At 30.6% G+C, this 20,703-nt stretch overlaps 1 protein-coding gene across 1 annotated transcript in view; it reads left to right on the top strand.

The window, feature by feature from the left end:
* The window catches only part of LOC109596034 (uncharacterized), a 124,948-nt gene that overhangs the window by 43,239 nt on the left and 61,006 nt on the right, over positions 1–20,703 (top strand). Inside the window, exon 2 of the mRNA XM_020011484.2 lies at positions 4,961–5,181. Coding sequence (XP_019867043.1) covers positions 4,961–5,181 — 221 coding nt within the window. The remainder of the gene's footprint in view (positions 1–4,960; positions 5,182–20,703) is intronic.

The following is a 20,703-nucleotide window of genomic DNA, read 5'->3' as shown; positions in this document are numbered from 1 at the left end:
GGTATTTTACCGTGCTAAACAAGAAATAAATCAAGAATGAACCGAATTAACTGTGTTGAAATTCACAAAATGGTTTTTTCGAAATAATTATTTTCCAAGAAATGGAATGCTTTTTATTTTGATGTATATTAAATATATAAAAATTAAAATAAATTTAAAATACCGACCATCTAGAACTACAAATATTCAAATAAAATTCTTTGGGAAATGTATTCGAAATTGTGTCTACGTAAATATAAATAGATTAAAGTGAAAAACTATGATTTCATACAAATTTTTATACGATTTTGAACTTTTTAAATGTATTTATACCTATTATTTTCCACTGAAGGTAAAATTTATTATGTCAGATACGCTATGAAAACTCTGCAAATTTAATATTTTCAAGAAAAACCTGCTTGTAATTAATTAATTATAATTAAATAGATTATCTAGCAATTTATTTTAAATGTTAAATGTTTTTATATCTCATTGTTGTTTTTATATGTCACTACATTCATATTTTTTCAAATGCTACTTTTGTTTTAATGTATTACTTTTATGTATGTGTTGCCATTTAATTAATACAATTTACGATGTAAATAAAAAATGAGAATGTATTTTTTTTTTTTTTTTTTTTTGATATTTGTATAATTTAATATTTTCGTGCTTTTATACGTCATTTGTGTTTAAATATGAACTTTAATATAGTTTACATATTAGTATTATTTATTTTAAAAAATATATATACAGTTTAGAACTGCAAAAAACGAGCATTAAATCAATGATTTACATTGTCCTGATTATATCCAGAATCAATTCTCGTTGCATTGTTCGGAAACGGGTACAAAAGACGGGCGCCATATTTTTGAGATTTAGTAGTATATCTATTAGGAGGTGACAGTTCGGGGTCTCCCTTTTAGTGGCGGCCAAGCCTTGCACCGCCATCCTTCCCGTGAATCATCGCACCCGTGAGGATGCCGCTGTATCATTCCGCCTTCTGCCGCCGCCAGCCTGCAGAGAGAGAGGGAGAGAGATCTCCAGACCACTAACGGCCTCGCCATGATAACCCCCCACGCACGAGCTATTTATGAGAATTTATATCTTCCAGACGCCAAACAAAAAATATATCCGGCGATGTTGCTCGGCTCTTTGGTTTATTAAGTATTTTTTTTTTTTTTGGAGTACAAGAACAAGCATGAACGGAACGCAATAACATTTGAATAATATATTAATGGTGTTCGCCTCGGGCAAATGTATTTTAAATGTATGTGAATTGGGACGAGTCAAAGAAGATTATTTTACATACTTTACTCATGAATTTTTACCGGTGTAACTTGGGGATTTTCAGGTATTATAAGACTAAGTAAATTAAAAGAATGATACTTTTTATTGTGGTACTTTTTTTTCAATCGCTATTATCGTTATTCTTTATGTAACAATTTATTTTTATATAGTAGTTTTTGTTGAAATGGAATTTTCCCTTGTAAAAGTATAATTTATTCCCCTTATGTTAGGTCACATCAAATAACATTAAAAGCAATGTGAATATAATATTTAAATTCAAATTGAGAGTCGCTGTATTTAAATCGTTCATAATTAAATTATTAAAATAAATCTGATATCAATGGTGGAACACAAACAAAGGCGCCTATAATAAAATCGGGGTCTGGCACTTGATAAGTTCTAAAACCAACAAAACCGTAGAGCAGTTCAATGGTAAAGCGGGCAATCACGGCATGTAATCATTTACCTCTTTGTACTTGGTGACAATCAATACATCAAAAATTCATTGTAACCGTAGACTTGTGTTCAAAAGAATTTGTATCGAACACTGAGCCAAAAATAAACATAGCTTTTACTCATTGCATTTCATTGTAGATAGAAAAACGTTTTGAATGTATGACTGGACAATTTTTGTTAATAATTAATTTTACAATTAAAAATAACGGATGTTGTTGCGATTTTTCAAACAGTCACCGTTTTCTGAGTGCACCATTCGGATTGCAAAAACTAGTGACAGATTGTTAAGGATTATCTGCGGCCTGGTTGACATCTTAACTTGCGTTTTTGCATTGTACACTTTGTCCTAGATCACAGTTTTTGCACGACCCAAAAACCAGAAGAGACAATGCACAGTGCATGCTCTATAAAGCTTATTTGTGCCGGCAACAAATCATCGCGTGTTTGATTTATAAAACGCCAACATTCCAATTCTATAACTCATCTTGTAAATTGTAAAATTCATTTCATAATAACACGTTCGGCGGGCGCACGTAAATCAGAATTCCGTCCCGCGAGATCCACAATAAAATATTCCGGGGCACTATTTTACGTACGATTTAGTAATTAGGACCGGATGATGTGTTCAAACGGAATTTCAATTGGTTTGACGAGAGGACCGTAGTAATTCACAGCTCACTGTATTGACAGTGTTTAAGAACTTTGTAAATATTTAATTGCGAACGTTTTAAAAGTGTAAAACACTTGTAAATGTGTATATGAATACATAATTTAATACTTTTCAACGTTTTAAACTAAATAAATTTACTGTTTGATGTTGTTCCGCAAACTCGTTTCATTTCTCCCTAACATAAATTTTCCGTTTCATAATTAACAAACAAATGAAGATAATTGCATGAACAAAAGTTATACATAATAAATACATATAAATGTTTTCTGTAAAACATTAAAATTAAATAGTTTTGAAAATAGATGGATAATAATGAATGTGAACCGAAATTTGATATATCCATTTTTATTTAATAAATTAATTTTCTTGTAATAATCTTACTGAAACCAGATACTTAATGATTTGTGTCCCAATTAGGATAATTGATCAAATCGTATTTCCGGTTATTGTCAACAACAGGTACACCGATTAAAATCAATTTCTCCAATAAATATCCAGATTGTTACGTACAAGGAATCTTATTAAGTCCCCTTGTTAATTGCATCTGCCGTAATGAAGTTAAATAATGGCAGGACGTCTTCGGAGATGTATTGGCGAAAAGTCGTTTGTACTTAATATCTTTAAGAGGATTAGTCCCGGGACCCGTTCGAGATTAAGATAAATTAATGTATAATGCCCCTATTATTGTAGTTTCTGGATTGTTTCTTTGTCCGGGTCGATTCTAATAATTCGACCCGATGGCCAATTATATTCGTAGGATGGCGATGCGGTTTCCCTTGCGGAAAAACGAACTCGACACAGGAAAAGCCTTTTGTGTGTGTCCCCGCAATTGATTCAATGGTTTTAATTGTTTTGTTTTGCGGAGTCAATGGAACGAAACACAAGTTGCACAAAGGCTTTTCCAATTCTCCAAATAATAGTAATCATAATAGTGTGTTTTGCCTTTCAGAGATAAAACCGACGACGAGTACTTAAATTACTATATAATCTTATCGAGATACTCAATTACATTTATTATAGTAGATGTAGTTATTTTAATGTTTATTGTTAGATAAAAGTCATATTTGTTTTCTATACTTCAGATAATAAGTTTTTGATTTTTATACAGGAAAATATTTCTATGGATATCACAAAAATTGTTTTCTATAGAGGTCTACTTTATTATAATTTAAAAAATGGGTATAAACTATGGAAAATAAAATGGAATTGTAAATGAAAAAGATTTGTTTCGATCTTCAATGAGTCACAAAGTATAAAAATTTATTTATACAAATTTATTTCTTCAAGTTAAGTTTTGTATAATCTACTTACTCCTTCTTTTTTCTATTTAGAAGTTAGTGTTTCTCTCTGTTTGAACTTTTTAATGGAACATTTTAATTAAACATACAGAATATTAGCATAAATAAACTGAAATGCATCGGAATAGCAATTTTCCGGTTTACAAAACACAAGGAAAATATCATAAAAGCTAAATACCATTTCGTTAAGGTTTAGAAGTGGGAATTACGACCGAAGTGCCTCCATCGTAAGTAATTTTAAGTGTTCTCAACTCAAGACTGTTTATAGATTCTACACTGTTCCAATTAGCGATGTTAATCCCTTTTCCACTGTGAAGTATTTGGAGAAACTTCAAAACAAAGTTGCTGCACCGTTTCGGATTTATTGTGTTTTCGATTATTTCGATTATTGCGATACGTTTTTAGTAATAATGCATTTGTTGTAAGTTTGCGAGTGTTAAATTTAGAACTGGGTATTCTTTATAGTTTAAATAACACAATAATTAAAATTCTGTAATTCCTTAAATTAAATAAACAAAAGAAATTTTAATTTAAGTTGTAGATTTGCGTATGTATACAATAAAAATAGTTTTTATTAAAAAATATGAAGCTTATAATGCTAATTAAATATTTATGAACACTCTAAAAGTTTTAATAGTTTTCTAAATTAGTTTAATTCCAGAATAAATGAGTAAGTCGAAATTAATGTACAACTTTAGCGACATAATCATTTAAAACTAATTCTTGGATTCTAATTTCACTTTGTGTTAATTTTACAATAAAACGTTATAAATTAGAATTTGTAAGTTGGTTTAATGAGTCAACATTTAATTTGTTGCGCGCGCTCGCCCGTAACTGAGACCGAGAAAATGAATTTGGGACCAGTTGATGCCCCAGAAATAATTTCTTTTAACAAGATTTATATCGCTGCAGGAAAGCGAAAATTTCAGCAGCGAACAAGGTAAATTTCATTGCGAAATTGTTCCTTATCAATGTTGAAACTTTGTTTCCGCTCCCGAATAAACTGAATTTCCTGTGTTGTATCCAGCCGAAGCCAAAAAGGACCATTTCAACGAGCCACTACTGGACGTTCACTGCGAATTCCGACCACTGACACTTTCAGCCGAAAATAATAAAGCCCTTTGTTTACGGTCGGGTTTTCGAGACATTCTAATAATAAGCCGTAAAGCCATCCAGTCCGTGTATTAATTTAAATGCCACAACTAAATTCCCATTCTGCAATTTGTTAACGCCGGATTAAAATTAATTCGTGCCGTTTTTTTGCTTGCAGCGGAAGCGAAAAAGGACCATTGCAACAAGACAGTGGACATCTACGAGGATGTCGCCAGTCCGGAGGTGACGCAAGACAATTTCGGCAAACCGATGACCTGTTGGTACCGGTTCCGTTCGTTCCGCGGCACTCCAAAGGACTGGATATTGAGAATCAAGTTCAACAAGTTCAAAGTGGGCAGTTTGCTCAACGCCAGCCACTGCGAGGGCGGATACATGCAGGTACTTAATTTAATTTTAAAATTTTAAACTAAGACTGTAAATGAAAAATTATATATTTATTTTTTTAATTTATATTTATTAATTTCAAGAAAAAAATATATTAAATTAAAACGTCAAGTAAAACAAATACTACAATTATACACGAAATAATCATTATCTATTTTCCATACATTACATATAATACAATATATTGTTTTTTTCAACGTGTAAAATAAATCTGTATATAAATATATTATATTTTATTACTGTTTTATTATATTATATGAATTATATAAATTTCTACCCTTTACCATTCAATGTTTTATCATATATAAATAAATATTTAAAAACTCTTTTGTGAATCTTACATATCTAATTATATTATAATTTTTATAAACCGTAATTAATTTCAGTATACTGTTATTTTTGTGGTACAAAAATCCTGCGACACGTAAACAACATGGAATGTGTATGAGCTTGGGTCTTTGCAGAAATAGGTAGATTAAGGTGAAAGATATATGGTTTCATTCAGTTTTCTAGATCTTAACAATTACTTTTGACTGCGACTGAAATTTATAATGTCAATAATTACTCAATACACTCCGAAAATAATGAAATATTTAGAAACTTAAAAAAAAACTATATCTAGTCATTTATAAATATTAAACAGAAAATTATTTTGTGATTTAGTTTATATGTTAAATGTTTTTGTCACATTTGATTATTTGATTTTTTTTATATCATACTCAATAATTTCTACAATTACATTAACCTATTTATTTTCACTTTAATATATTAGTCTTATGTTTGTGTTGACTGTTAATACAATTGTAATGTAAATAGAAAATGAAGATTTAATTTTTTCAATTTTTTTATAATTCATAACATTTTTGTATTTTTATACCTCATTCACGTTTGAGTAGCAAAAGAACTAAGATGTCTAGCATATCAGGTCAACATGCTTAAAATATCGTTTTGTTTATGAAGGGGACTATTATTTAAGAACAATGGTAAAAGATTTTTTAATCAAAATATCGGCGTTCGCTTTCTACACATTTTACCCATCTCTTGTTCAATATATGGGTGCAATTCCAAATAACAGATTTATCTTTCAATGAAGTCTATTAATCTAGCCATTTTTGTACGTACATCCTTGAATGTTTTGAAGTATTGCTCAGCCAGTGCGTGTCTCATCGATAAGAAAAAGTGATAATCAAACGAAGAAACCGTTTCTTTTACCTGGCTGAATGTGCAGGAACGTGGTTATGCTGCAGAATAACTTTGCTGCATTCTCGAGCCAATTCTGTCGTTTTTGGATCATTGATTGTCGGGAGCGAGCAGACGTAGTACATTACTCCTTTTTGGTCCCACCACACACACAATATTTTCTTCATTTCTTCTTCATTTGTGGTGTTTGTGTATCGTATTCGTCCAATAGTGATTGTAATTCGTTTTCATTCGCAAGTCTCAACAAAAATTTGATGAGGTTCAATATCTTTTTCTTTTGATTAAACAAGAAAACTATCACATGCCGTAAATGGTGTTCATTTGACTCAATATTCGACATGTTAACCACAAAAAGTTTGTTACTAATTCGTAAACAACAAAATGAATATGACATTTTCTATGGCAGTATCTTATAAAGGAAACACCGTTTAGAGTTCGACATATATTTCAATAGATTTTATGCACTAGCTCTTCACAGAAAAACTACATTAAGTTTTCTTAAACCATCTGTCAATGCCAATGCAAACAGAAAAATTCGCCATTCTATTAATCATGTTATTCCCTGCTACATTAAATATTGGTATTTGTAAACACGTATAATTTCCTTAAAACCCAAGTTTACTTTGTGTCAACAAAACTATTAGGTAAAAAAAATTATGACCTCAATTCAATTTTACGAACTAATGAAACTCCAAACCAACTCATTACAAATCCTTTTATCCTTTGTAACGTTGGTTTCAAGTTTTTTCACAAAATTAAATTCTTTCGCGAATACCAACTCTTTCCCAGCTAAATAACAATTACGGAGCAACATAAAAATCAATTCCGAACCACTAAATCTAGGCGATTTATTATGCTAAGAGAGAATTGGTTAGTGCTAAGCTAGATGAATAATTTATAAGTGTAAGCACTTTGTATAAAAAAAGTAATTGCTATAAAAATTTCTTTTACGTTCCATTAATATTTTTAACATAAAAAATTGAACTGAAGGTTACATTATAAATGCTATAATTAGGACAAAAACCAAGCCTAATTTATGCAAACAATCATTAGAACAATTTTCCTGTTAAATTTGTTTGATAAACGAGCGCACTGAAAAATTACTGCCGTTTAATTTAGCTGGATTTTTTCCCGGCCATTCGTCAATGTGATTTATAAGCCATTCATTGAAATCGTAAATGTCCACAGCGATATAATTCAAAACGAAAACAACAACTTAAGTCGATAACTCCAATTAAAACACGTGTCCCAAGAGAAAAAGACAAACAATATTGCTAGTTTATTTATTGCCGAAACGGGCGGCGCAAAAAGCCGCCGACCGGAAATAACCGACGATGTATCAAACAGGAAACCAATAATCATGAAACAATACAAAGAATCGGGCCCAATAAATAGTCGTGTGTGCCGTTTCGTGTATCGAAAACACGACCAATCCAGATTACAAATGACACGAGTGCAATAAAACAATCGCGATCCGCGACAATCGTCCCCCAGAAACTGGGAGAAGGGCAAAAACACAAATTGGGGCTGTTAATAAACGACAGCAGATTATTTACAACAATCGGTTCGATTGGATTTTCTTGAGACAAAGAGAAACGGTTTGAAATGTAATCGAAAATAGGTTGTGAGAGAAATGGAGAAAAATAAACGGTTAGGAGGCACTATAATTTATAATTATTAATTTTCATTTTATAATTTCTAAATAAAAAATTCGTCGTCGCTGGAAATTGAACGAAACCCGATAGAATGAAGAACAACAATAACAAAACACAGCAGAAAATTCCTCAAACATTTCGATCAGCAGAAAAATAGTTTTCTGTTGCTAGTAAATTGAATTAAAATTATTAAATTTGAAACGTCCCCTTTAGAATTTGTATCCGCTGCGATGTATTCAATTTATATTTAATACACCTTTTAGTAAATTTGGTGCAATGGTGCAATAGTTATAAGTGGATTCGGCTCCATCGTGCTATGTGCCAACGAAAAATCTCAGATATTCATTAGATTGCATTTTTATTGTTTTTAATGTTCCGTAACTGCACTGCCGTACACCCGTGCTCAATTATTAAAATTCTTTTAGCGCGGAACCATCTTAAGGAATTCCGAAATAGTGCCGTAATATCCATTCAAGGCTCGTGTTTATTAGAATATAAAAAACAATGGCGTTGGGCCGGATTATAAGGGGTTGTAACAAAAGAGGAAAGCAAATGATTGTTGTGTTTGTGTTTATTTGTTCGCATATAATTTAAATTTATTTTTATATGATATGTATTTATATAAAATATAAATGAACTTCCTTATTGCTGAGTCAAATAGAAAGTTTTTTATTTCTAGTGATTGGGAATTGTTACACCAAAGTTACTCTATATTAACATATAATAAGTTTTTATCATATATATTTTTAAATATAAAATTGGTAAAATTAATTAAAATTAATTTAATTAGATCTGATTTTTTATTCAAACTTGAAATATTTAAATTTGAGAGATAATTTAAAAAGATCTGAAATTATTATCAAAAAAAATTGATAAACATTATATATTTTTAAAGTTATCGAAAATTACTAGTAATATATAAATACTATTTTAATTACCTATTTATTTTAATTACATAAATATTGCTTATATATAAGTCTGCTTTTTTAAAATTTAAAATTTATTACAATTTGAGTGTGTTTTTTGTATAATAAATGTTATTTTAGTTCCTGACTAAACTTCAAAAAAGTAATTCAGTGATCATTACTATACTTTCATTAATAAATAATAAGGATTGTGCTCCTCCGATTAGTAATCTGTTTTCTCGGTCAGATGTAACTTTTGGCCGACCTCCTCTAGGCCAACTTTGCACATCTCCAATCTCTAGAAACTATTGATAGAGTCTGCACACTATGGTTTGGTCTACATTAAATGCAGCGGCCACATCAACTTGTCTTGAGCCAGCTTAAAGTATTCCTGCAGTACAACGTCTATCAGCTTTTGATAAGTGAGTGATAAGACGAATTTAAGAAAAGACAATAGAAATTGGTTGATATTTCTTGAAGAGAATTAAAACCAAACTGAATATTTAAATATCGACTAAAATCCATGATGCGTTCGACCTCATTGTTTTTTGTCTAAGATTTTATTATTTTCATTTTTACGTTTTTATTCACAAATAATTAACGTATACAGATGGTACAAAATATATGGTTAAATTTATATTTTGGTCGAAATATGTTACTATGCTTAACTTTATTCGATCAGTTTATATGATTATTTTTATGTTTGAAATATATTAATATAACATAATAATATTATTATACATTAATATTTGTATTTTATTTTATTCTATTGCTGAAATAATAGATAAAGAATAGATTCTTTGGATTATAATAATGTAATGGATTATATAAATGTAATCATAGAAATAAGATAAGATAATAATTTTAAATAATCCTGTTTGAAATTTTTTATTCAAAAACATAATTTTTGAAGCTACATCTTACCAAATGATTTTTCATAAATTTTTAGATTTTTCACTCCATTTATAATTATATTAATATTATAATTATTATTAATAAGAAAGTAAAATATTAATAATAATAATAATAATAATAATTAAAATATATATTATATGTAAAAATAAAATATTCTATTTTACAATACTTCTTTAAAACTGCAATTTTACAATTTTTTTTACATTATTTGTGATTTAAAATTAATTATATTTGCATTCACATCAGTAAATTAAAGGAATTCTCTGAATCAAAAAAACTGTTATATACCTTTTCTCTGTTCAATACAAGAATATGCTAAACATACACCTAACCCCAAACACATGTGTCGAACATTATAGATACCATCGAATGTGCCATTATTAGTAAAACAATATGGTACGGGGGGGAAGTAAATACGTTCCGGATATGAGGATGCAGATGTACATTACGTATTCAATTTCCATTGCGCCATGCCCATCGATCCAGAGCCGTACCGAGCAATAAACTCCGGAGACTATAAAAAACAAACATATTTTTGACCCGTTTCGGTTGGAAATGGGTCCCGCTGTTACGTAGCCTTCTGGCGAAATGCGAAATACAAATAATTAAATCGGAAGTGTGTTCGCAATCTGTTCGTTTCGGGGATGATTATCGTCAGAAATTTTGTTGTTTTTTTCTCGTGTATTAATGACGGCACGGCTGGCACTTAACTCTTTATTATCGCATTTGGTCACAAATCACTGTTTAATGTTATCTAATAAAAACGACACCCTACACTACGCCACTGTCCAATTTCGAAAAATTAAATATGATTTGTATAGTTAAGTAATTTCACTCGAACGCCTAAATAGTGAACTTTTCGAGAACTAAATAAGAAAGAAACTACATCTAATTAGTCCTCGTACAAAGAGAAAAACTTGTTGGATTTCTCGCCGAAATGCATAAACGAGGTTTTTTTTCTATAGCCATGAAACACGAAATTGGTGCTTTTGTAATAAAACCCTTTTAATTTTTCATTTTTATGGTGCAGTATTTTCCCAACCCAAAAAGAAAAACGTTTGCTCTCGAGAACGGAAAAATAGCCATGGAAAGAGAATCTTACGTTCGGATTTTATTTAATTTTTCTTTGTGTTTACTGTTTCACAAACGCGTGAATAAAGTATAGAAGCTTTGGCACCGTACACCTTCGTGTACATTTCAAGAACGCCATATTCCCCTTTTTTATAATAATTTTCTAAATATAATATTTCACTTAAAATTTAAAAATAAAATTTAAAAACATACTTTTTTATCCTTTAAATGCCTTACACAGGAGACCAAATTTAAAATTTTAATTGATAAAGTCAATTGCAATTCAAATTGGTTGTCCAAAACTGAATTGATGAAAAAATTTGAACAAATTGAAAACGGTCACTATAGGAGTACCAAAGTAATTAAGTTGTTTTTAAAATAAGCAAGAAGCCTTTAATCCATAACAAAGGAGTGATGAAAAGATTAGTATAAGATACATAAGTTTAGGTTGATATGTTAAATGATATTTACTGTATTTTAAAAAAATAAAGGCAACAGTATTGATAGAATTGTTTAGAAAATAACAAGAAACATTTTAAATAAATAATAAAAAATGTTAAAATTAATTACTAAATTTTTAAATTTGTAAGTATAAAAAAGTATATATAAATTAAGAAAAATAACTAATGAAAGGCATAGATAATTTGGGGATAAACCTCCCATTCACTGTTTGAGCATAAATCTACAATTGGCATCAGCAACAATTTATGTGTTCACGAACTGGTCTAAAACTAAATGACAAAAGAACTTCTTGCACAACTACAACTAATTAATCCTGAGAGACACTTCTACAAACAGAAACAAAACTTGAGATATTTCTCCAACTTGCCGGATTTTTATATCGGAGTGCTTAACGCTTTTTATCTGCTCGGATGAAACAAGGAATTGGCGCTTTCTGAAATACCACATTATTAATTATTAATTTTAGTGTTGCGATATTTCTCCCAAAAAAAAAAAAAATGTACTGTGTCACATTTCTAGTTTTATTTATTTTTTTTTAATGTATATTTAGGCAGTAAAATAAAATAGACAAAACTATTAGTTCGTCATGTTGACTGTTGAGTGGGTTAGTAAATTGAAGTTGGAACAGGGATGGTTTACATAAACAATCCGCCGTGATTGTTTTTTATCCAGCCCTCGTTGAAACGTTGATCAGGCACTCCGTCGTAAAAACAAATTCTATTAATCGTAGGTAATTCGAAAAACGGGCGAAAGGGACGGACGAATTAACCCCCGTGTGTATTGTGCCGTCGACGTATTCGAGTGGCACCGCCATTGCTCTCTATACGTAAATCCGTGGCTCGGATGGCATAACAAGTGTTTACACAGTAGGCAGGGATCCAAGATTTACATAAAAAGTCAATTGTAGTCAGTGATACCAACCAGTTCTATAGTTGGCGTTCCCGTAAATGGCCAACAATCATTTCCAGATCGATTGGCGTAACCGCAACCGAAACTGATTTATATATACAACACGGAAAATGGCCTGCATGGATTTTCAAACCCCCTATTTGCATAGAAAGTATAGGAAATTTGAAAATTATTTAGATTTTTGTTAAATTGGCCGAAAGATGGTCTCATCCTCCATTTGGAAGCACCATTGGGTTTTCACAGAACTACCTTTATTAAATATACCAGTCAATTTATAAAAATATTCCCATTCATTTTTATGGTACGAATACATAAAACAGAAGTTGATTAAAATACAAGATTAAATTAACGTTTTACAAATGTTTATGCTTATAAATTTATGTACGTTTTTTATTTGAAATTCTATGCCAAACCTCTAATCCGCAATGATGTCAGTTTTAAGTGGACAAACAGAAACTTGGAATCTTAGAACATTACTTTATAATTTATAAATTTAAAAAGTGATAATATGAAGTGTATCATTTTTATTTTAGTTTATTTTTTTATAGTAGTTATATCAATTTAACGTCATCGTTGTTTTATTTAGTAATGTTATTTTAATTTAAAAAAAAAAGTAACAAATAAATTAGTCGTTATTAAATTTAATATAAAAAGATTTATTGTCCACTATATTTTAATTGCAACAATAATTTTTAAATAAAAAAGTAGTTATTCTTTAATTATACATGCATACCACCAACGTGATTTATGCTTTTAAAAAATTCATTCATTGAAAGTTAAATAAATAATTCGTCACAAACAAAGAGCTCTGATAACTTAATATACAATCTGGGTTGTAAAAACACGGACCATACGGAATCATAAACTTTAATTCGATGCAAATGAAAGCGTTGAACATGAACTACCGACGTGCTACTTGAACTACTACATAAAATACACGGTTTTTTTATGTTTGGCACCCAGTAAATCAGCTACCGCCAGTCTCGCCCTCTCCGTAATAACGCAGCAGGTTATTTTTTCATCAGAATTTTATGATGTCTTCAAACGACCACACAGTGAGGCCTTTCATAAGATAATGGATACGTGCAAAGTTTGAGATTTCTCTCGTTATTTTGCATTTTAATAAAAATTCTTTATGCCGGTCTATTATGAGGACGATGCTGAATTTAAACCGCACTTGAGCAACTGCGAAATATTTGAGCACGCAACAAAACTCTTTTTATCTTGAGGTTGAATATCACACCTTCACAAATATGAAAGCTAACCATCTTTAAATGATGAATATACAATATTAAAGTTTTTTCGTTTTCGTTCCGTTTTCGTTTATGGTCGACCATCTTGAATGATGATGATGAAAGGCTTTAACTTAATACTGGAAGTGCATTTTCACAAAGGAAGGAAATCATGCTGAAAGAATAAATTTGTAAAGAAGATAAGGAAAAGTTTAAGATAAGTTCGTGTGATTCATTTTGTAAAATTTTTTTGCAGGCAAAACATTAATAGCAGCACTATTAAAGCAGCAGTAGAATTCCGGTTAAATTTACAGCAATATGTCATGCAAGCTGTGTACAAAGAGTTTTTGTATGATGAAAAATCCCTTTGAAAGACCGAGGTTTAAGGTCTCATTAGTCGATTGAATGCTTTCATTCAAGAAGTTCATCAATGTAATAAAGACTTACTGGTTTCATTTGCCCAAAAGACTCCACCACTCGCCGCCGTATTTCAGCCAAATGAAAGATCTCGGTTCCGATTGTTTCTCCTTTTAAATGAAAAACTTTTTATTTGCGACTTGTAAATTGTGGTGTTTCCAGTTGAGATGCGAAATACAAGTATACTTCTGCCCTGGGAACACTCTTTTAATTCCGATCATTGTTTCATGTTTATCCTTTATATTTTACAGGTCAATACCGATCGGATAAAGTAGTAAAACAAAACCATTAAAAATAACTTATTTTATTCGTGTTCTATGTTCAATTATGGTTCACGAAAGTGAGCATTCGTTATAAAGCCAACACTAGAGTGGAACACGGTTCGGACATTTACGACGTAAGTAAAAGGGAGCTTAAAAATCCTGCAATCACCATCGAACTGGAAAGTTTCAATTTGCTGTCGCTTGCTAACGAATTAAAAAGAAATGAATTTTATGATCGCAATCACTGGAAAGGCTTCGTTAAAATTTCGGTGGAGTTGCTGAGTACAACTTCACAATGGATAGATTAAATCAGAATCGGGATCACCGTTTTGCAATGCACCGTCGAGATTCAATCAAACAATTATAACTGAGGAGAACGAGAAATATTCCTGTGAAATTAGTATTGACGTTTATCATTTTACTAAATCCGTTTTAATTGGACCAGTTTCAGCCAATTCTGTTCCTCCTCTGTAATTTTTAACAGGAATACGTTTTGATTAAAGCTGCTTGTTAATTAGATTTAGGTATTATGTCGATTATTAGTACACGCTAATTAAGCAATCGAATTGAATCAAACTTCGCACAGTCGTGTGATCTCAATAATTAAATTTTAATTATTTGTATATTGGAGCATACATTTCAGCGCATCAGTGAATTTCTACAGGTGTACTAAGTTGTTTACCTAATTGTCTTTTGATAGCTTCAACAGCAGTAATTTCAAAAGAGCCAATACTGTTAGGTGTTAATACGTTTTGATTGGACCAAATAACTATGAATGCAAGTCCTTCTCTATGGATGGAGGATTGCCATTTTCCATCAGGCATAATTAACATATTGGACCGTGCAGAGATTAGGTCCTTTGACTGCAACTGATAGATATATCATGGAATGAAAGCTCCCCGTGCCACGTCGGATTTATTAAAGTCCATCATTAATCAATATGCGTGTAGCAAACAGCCAGACTGTAACAGATCTTGATATAAATGGCATAGATGTGTCGTGGCAAACCATATTTGACGGGATTGAGACAATGTTCGGCAAATTGTTAATGGAAGATTAACCGGAGATTTAGTGGCAAACACAAAATTTCCATCTGTACAGAAAGGCGCCAGATTGATTTTAAATCTTACTCCCAGATAAGTAAACTGATAATCCTCGGTAAAACGTGAATGCTTTTAATGAAAATCGGGGTTATAAATATACTAATACAATTTAAGTTGAAGCAGATTTTCTATCAATTTGCGGAAATACAAGTGTGGGGTTCGTATGTGGGAATTTTACTTTAACCCTCCCCATCATTCCAACGATTCCTCAATATTTATTTCGGTTGTCGATATATAAAGTAATTTACATGATGGTCCATAAAATTGGAAAATATAAGTCCCCAGTAAATGGGATAATAAAAATCGAAATCCCACAATAAAGTGACCTTTTACTGTGCGACCCGTATAAGATAAAGGGTGATGTACACGCTGACTTGGAGTTTCGCCTTTGGTTTATTTGTGAATCCATGCATTTTATAGCGTGTAACCCGTCGATATCTTGTGGACAGACTTGGAAAGTTCATAAAAAATGGGTCGAAAGTATCGGGCGAAATGGAGTTTTACAGCACTGCTTTTACAATATCTTTATTGGGCTTTTGCTATATTGGTCGTGTCTAATATCTTTTATAAGCTACGTGCGTTTAAATGTTTATATAGGCCTGTTGGATATTCTTCTTATACATTTTTTATTAAGTTTGGTGAATTTTACACAGATATTTTATTACCGAGGAAACCGACTCGAATGTGAAACACCAGCCAACTCCAATATTTACTTGGGGTCGTTAATTCAACAATTTTCTTTAAAGCTCACTTTTTATTCAATGGTGTAATAAATAACCGCAGTATGATTTCATTCTACTACTATTTATTATGCGACCCAGATCACTTGTGTACAATTTATGAAAAGTTGTCGCAAGAACGTTTGAAGTTATTCAATTCATACACACGTCGGATCCGGAAAGTAACTGCGGGAACGAACATACAGGAAACCGCTCCTGTTAAACTTTCAATATCCATTTCATAACGTTATCTTGACATTAAAATAATACTTGAAATATTGAATGCGGTTATTTTAGGTGAATGAATTTTATATACTTTGTTATTGTGTTTGTTTCGGTGTGAAATGACGAATATAAAAGGTTCATTTATTTATACATTAATAAAATTGCTTTTGTTTTATTGTTCCGAAAAGACCATTTGTATACGATTAAATGAGTTACAAATGTTTAATTTTTCAATAATATTATTTTGCGGTTCAATCAGTTTGTTTTACAATGCAAATTACATAATTAAATATTGATATAATATCTAAAATAATTACTTTTTAATGTAATACATTGGAGTGTTTACATATTGCAATATATTTGTGTCGGTTAGTCTTGATTGCAAAAATAATTGAATTATAATTATTTATTAATATTAAAACAAATATAAATTAACATACCAAAAAATATTTAATATTTAAATTAAAAATTGATATAGCTTTGATATCAACAATTTTGATTTACTGCTCTTTCGAAACTATTGTATTTTATTTATCCACTGACAAGATAAATCGGTTCTATTCCATAAAAATTACTGATGCATTTATTGTAACAAATATCTAGAACAAGGTCCATTCAAAATTTTAACAGCACGCTGTCCAATCAGACATTTTTATTTTCATTGTAAAATCAATGCACGAATCCATTCAAATAAAATGATGATTTTTTTATTTCAATTTTGAAATTAAAATATTTTTACTTTTTTTTAAGATGTGTTTTAATTAAAAATATTTTAGTTAAATAAAAAAATTGGAAAAACTATTGTATCTCTTAATCAAATTTCTTCAATAACAATAATTTATTTATTCATTCATTTTATGTATAGGGCTTATTCCACTCGAAAGGTTTTTTAATATTCTAATAATATTGTGTTGCAAAAAATGAACTTTCCAACGTCAAAAGGACATGGACATGGTATAGCTGAAAATGAAAAAAATAGAAAAGTAATTCTTGTTAAGATATAATTGCTATAAAAATTTCAAATTAACTCTTTTAACCAATCTCCAACAAGTTTCTTATAAATGAGTGGATCACCCTGTATAAATTATTATATTTGTGTGAGTTAAAAAATTTATTGTATTTCTCATCCTGAATACCATTGTCAAACTTAGTTTAGAATATCAGACGTTGACCTAATGCAGAAGTTCTTACAATTTATTTAATTTTTAACTCAATCAATATGCACAAATAATACACTTTTAAAGATATATTAACAATTTATTATGAGAAGAATGAGTATGAAATTTATTAACATCCAATTTTAAAAAAATAGTAATAAACACCTGAGGAGGTGTTTCTATTCTAAACTAGCTAGGCTGCATTTCCATCTTTAAAAGTAACAAAATAAATAATCGCATTATTACTAACTGCTGTTTAAACCACAACAAATTAAACAATTTTCAATGTTACTATTAATACCATAAATAAGAATAACAGTTTCCGTGTTTCATAAAACAATTACTTCTCCAATGAGGCGTTTTCGTATTCAGTGAAATAGAGACGGTTTGATAATGTATTCGGAAAAATATTGTTCTATTGCAGGAAAATGCAGGGAAAATTCGTCGTTTTTCAGTTCCACCGGCGCCTCACTTCTCATTCTTTTCCTGCTCTCGCGTAAATTTGAAATAATATTTGCTGGAACGGTTCATTAAAAGAATTTATGGAAAAACGTGTTTCTTGTCCAAGGAAATGGGGCGTGAAGGCATGGCGCGCACTCAACGATTTATGCCCATTTAAATGAAAGGGACGAACGAAAAATGCAAAACGGAAAGAATTATTTTGACAACAGTTATGCTGAGGAATTGTTCGAAAACTTACCTTCACAAACAATCTTGCTTTTGGTGTTTCAATTTACTAAGTGCTAGTCTTCCCTTAAAGTTTGCATTTACGAAATGGTGGATAATTATAGAATACAATTAACTTTCGAGGATTCCGATAATAATTTTCTTTCATCCACATGGTTTTATCGGTACTTTTCTTAACGAATTCTTTAAAATGATGAAAGCCAAGTTTCCCTGAATTTTGTTTAATTAAATAGAGTTTCCATTATACATAACGGCGTTCACGATCTAAAGTACACTTAAACGTAAAAAGTTACGATCCACATTTACTTGAAATACATTCGATCCAATTAAGTACGCAGCCCCGAACTAATTGTATTTTTATATCGACCAAGTGGTTTTAAATTACGGCGGAAGAAGGAAGAGGGAAAAGGACAAATTTAATAGTTGCCTGATAAAAGAAAAGAAAGCCGAAAGAATCCGATATTGGTTATACTCTATTTCCTTCCGCCATTCGATAATTTAATAGACTCACCCAATGTTTAGCTGAGTCGCGGCACCGGAAACTGGGACGAGCATGTGTTCGTGTCACATGTCTGATCTTACAATTTTTCAGGACCGAATTAACTTTCCCCTACGAATATTAACTTTATTACGGGGGAATAATATGCGCCTCACTACGTTTCGGGAATGTATCGCATGATCCATCCCTGTTTTCCCACTTCACGGTTTATATCGTAACATTTTATATTTTATGTATTTGCCGTGCCGCGGAACGACAGAAAAAAAAATTTTACTTTGTAATTATTTACAAAGATTGTCAAAAATTTGGACAATAAAACATTATAAAAAGTGAATCTCAGGTGGTCTAAAAAAGTCTTAATTAAACTAGGGAAAAAACTTTCATGTTCATTAACCTGAGTTATCTTGGCTCCGAAACGACTTTCGTTTACGACTTGCATATAGACAATGTTTATTTCGCGCATAATCGTGCAGCATCCTCTTTAACTTCTCTTCGTGCCCGTAGTTCCTGCATAATTTAGGAAAATTATACCGAATGCCACTGTTGTAAATTTATTCGTCTGCATTCCGGTTGAACCGTCTCCCTTTCTACGCTCCCGTTAATGAATTTATAAATAAATATTACATAATACATATTTTTTTATTACAAAATCAACTTTCATTGTTTTTTATACGAATGAGATAACTAAATACATCCATTATTCAATAGCACATACAGATTCATCGGATGTGGAACGAAATCGGATTAAGGGGGAAAATAAATACAAGGAAATTTACAAGCAGACATATTAAATTACGGAAATATTTCGTCCCCTTCGAATCGATTTATATTCCGTACATATCAGACGGTTTTCCTAAATTGCGAAATTGTTGTATTATTTCTTGCGAGGACATCAGCATGGAATAATAGAAAATTTGATTAGACTGAATGGATTTTCGAATCAGTGGCTCTCGGATTAAACGGATATAAAATATTGTACAGGTACGTGAATGTTTTAGACAATGTATAATTATGTTATCCTCTTACGACGAAATATGATGGAAATAAAAATGAATCAAAATTATTATTTCACGATTTAAGTACTTGAATTAAATAATAATATTTTCACTTAAATTTGGTGTCTTACGTAAAATGCATTATCCATTTCTTCATTTGTGTTTTCCAGTTTCTCATTTTAGTTGATATGGGCATAGAGAATAAACTGTAAGCCCATTAGAGATGAACAATATTTAGAAACGTGAGTAATCCATACATCGGTGTCTAATTCATTTTTAACGGAATAAAAATAATGTAGTTACAACTGCATGAATTTAATATTTCATGCAATTTTTGACGATTGTCAGTCACTTTGGCCATTTGGGTAATTTGGACAATTAATTCCAAGTATTAAATTTTTAACAGATAGTTTATTCACTTCAATTACAAACATTTCAAGTCTTGATAGACCAAGATTAAATAGAATATTTAATTTTATATATTTCACCTATTTGAACTGTGTATCCGTGTGTTACTATTTCTATCGGTCGGATAGCGATGATAATACGATATCATTTTTTCAACGTATTTATCTCTTTAACCAGACTAAATTTTTTGAGAAGAAAAGCATATGTCTGAAGGAGAAAATGAGTCTTAATTGTTCTAATTCAAGCCTGAAATTTGAAAATGAATATTTTGACGTGAATGATGTGTCTTAGAAAAATTGCGATCTTTTTTAAATAATTGAGACATTTCTGTCGTCCCAAAAACTTGTTAAGGACTCCCTTGAATGCTTAACGAAATAACCACTTCAATTGATTTTTTGATAAAATCGGAAATTAATTTTTCAAGTAGTAAATATCGCTATTGTCTGCTAGGATCTGAAATGTTTTAAACTATCGTCTAAAAATGTAAAACTTCGGATATCGAATTATATGTTGTTGAAAAAAATTATTCCAATGTTCAAATTCCATGAAATTTGAAGTTTCATCAGTTGTAACTCTGCCATTTTCCTTCCGACTGCAACGAGTTATGTAACGTTGGACGCATAATTCCTAACAAAATATAATTTATTTCAATTGGGCTTTCCGTTAATTCAGCGCACACAAATTACTCTAAAAT

Source organism: Aethina tumida, chromosome 1, assembly GCF_024364675.1.
Source record: "Aethina tumida isolate Nest 87 chromosome 1, icAetTumi1.1, whole genome shotgun sequence".
Classification (NCBI taxonomy): domain Eukaryota; kingdom Metazoa; phylum Arthropoda; class Insecta; order Coleoptera; family Nitidulidae; genus Aethina; species Aethina tumida.
Note: the sequence above shows the minus strand (reverse complement) of the source record. Positions and strands in the feature narration are given on the sequence as shown.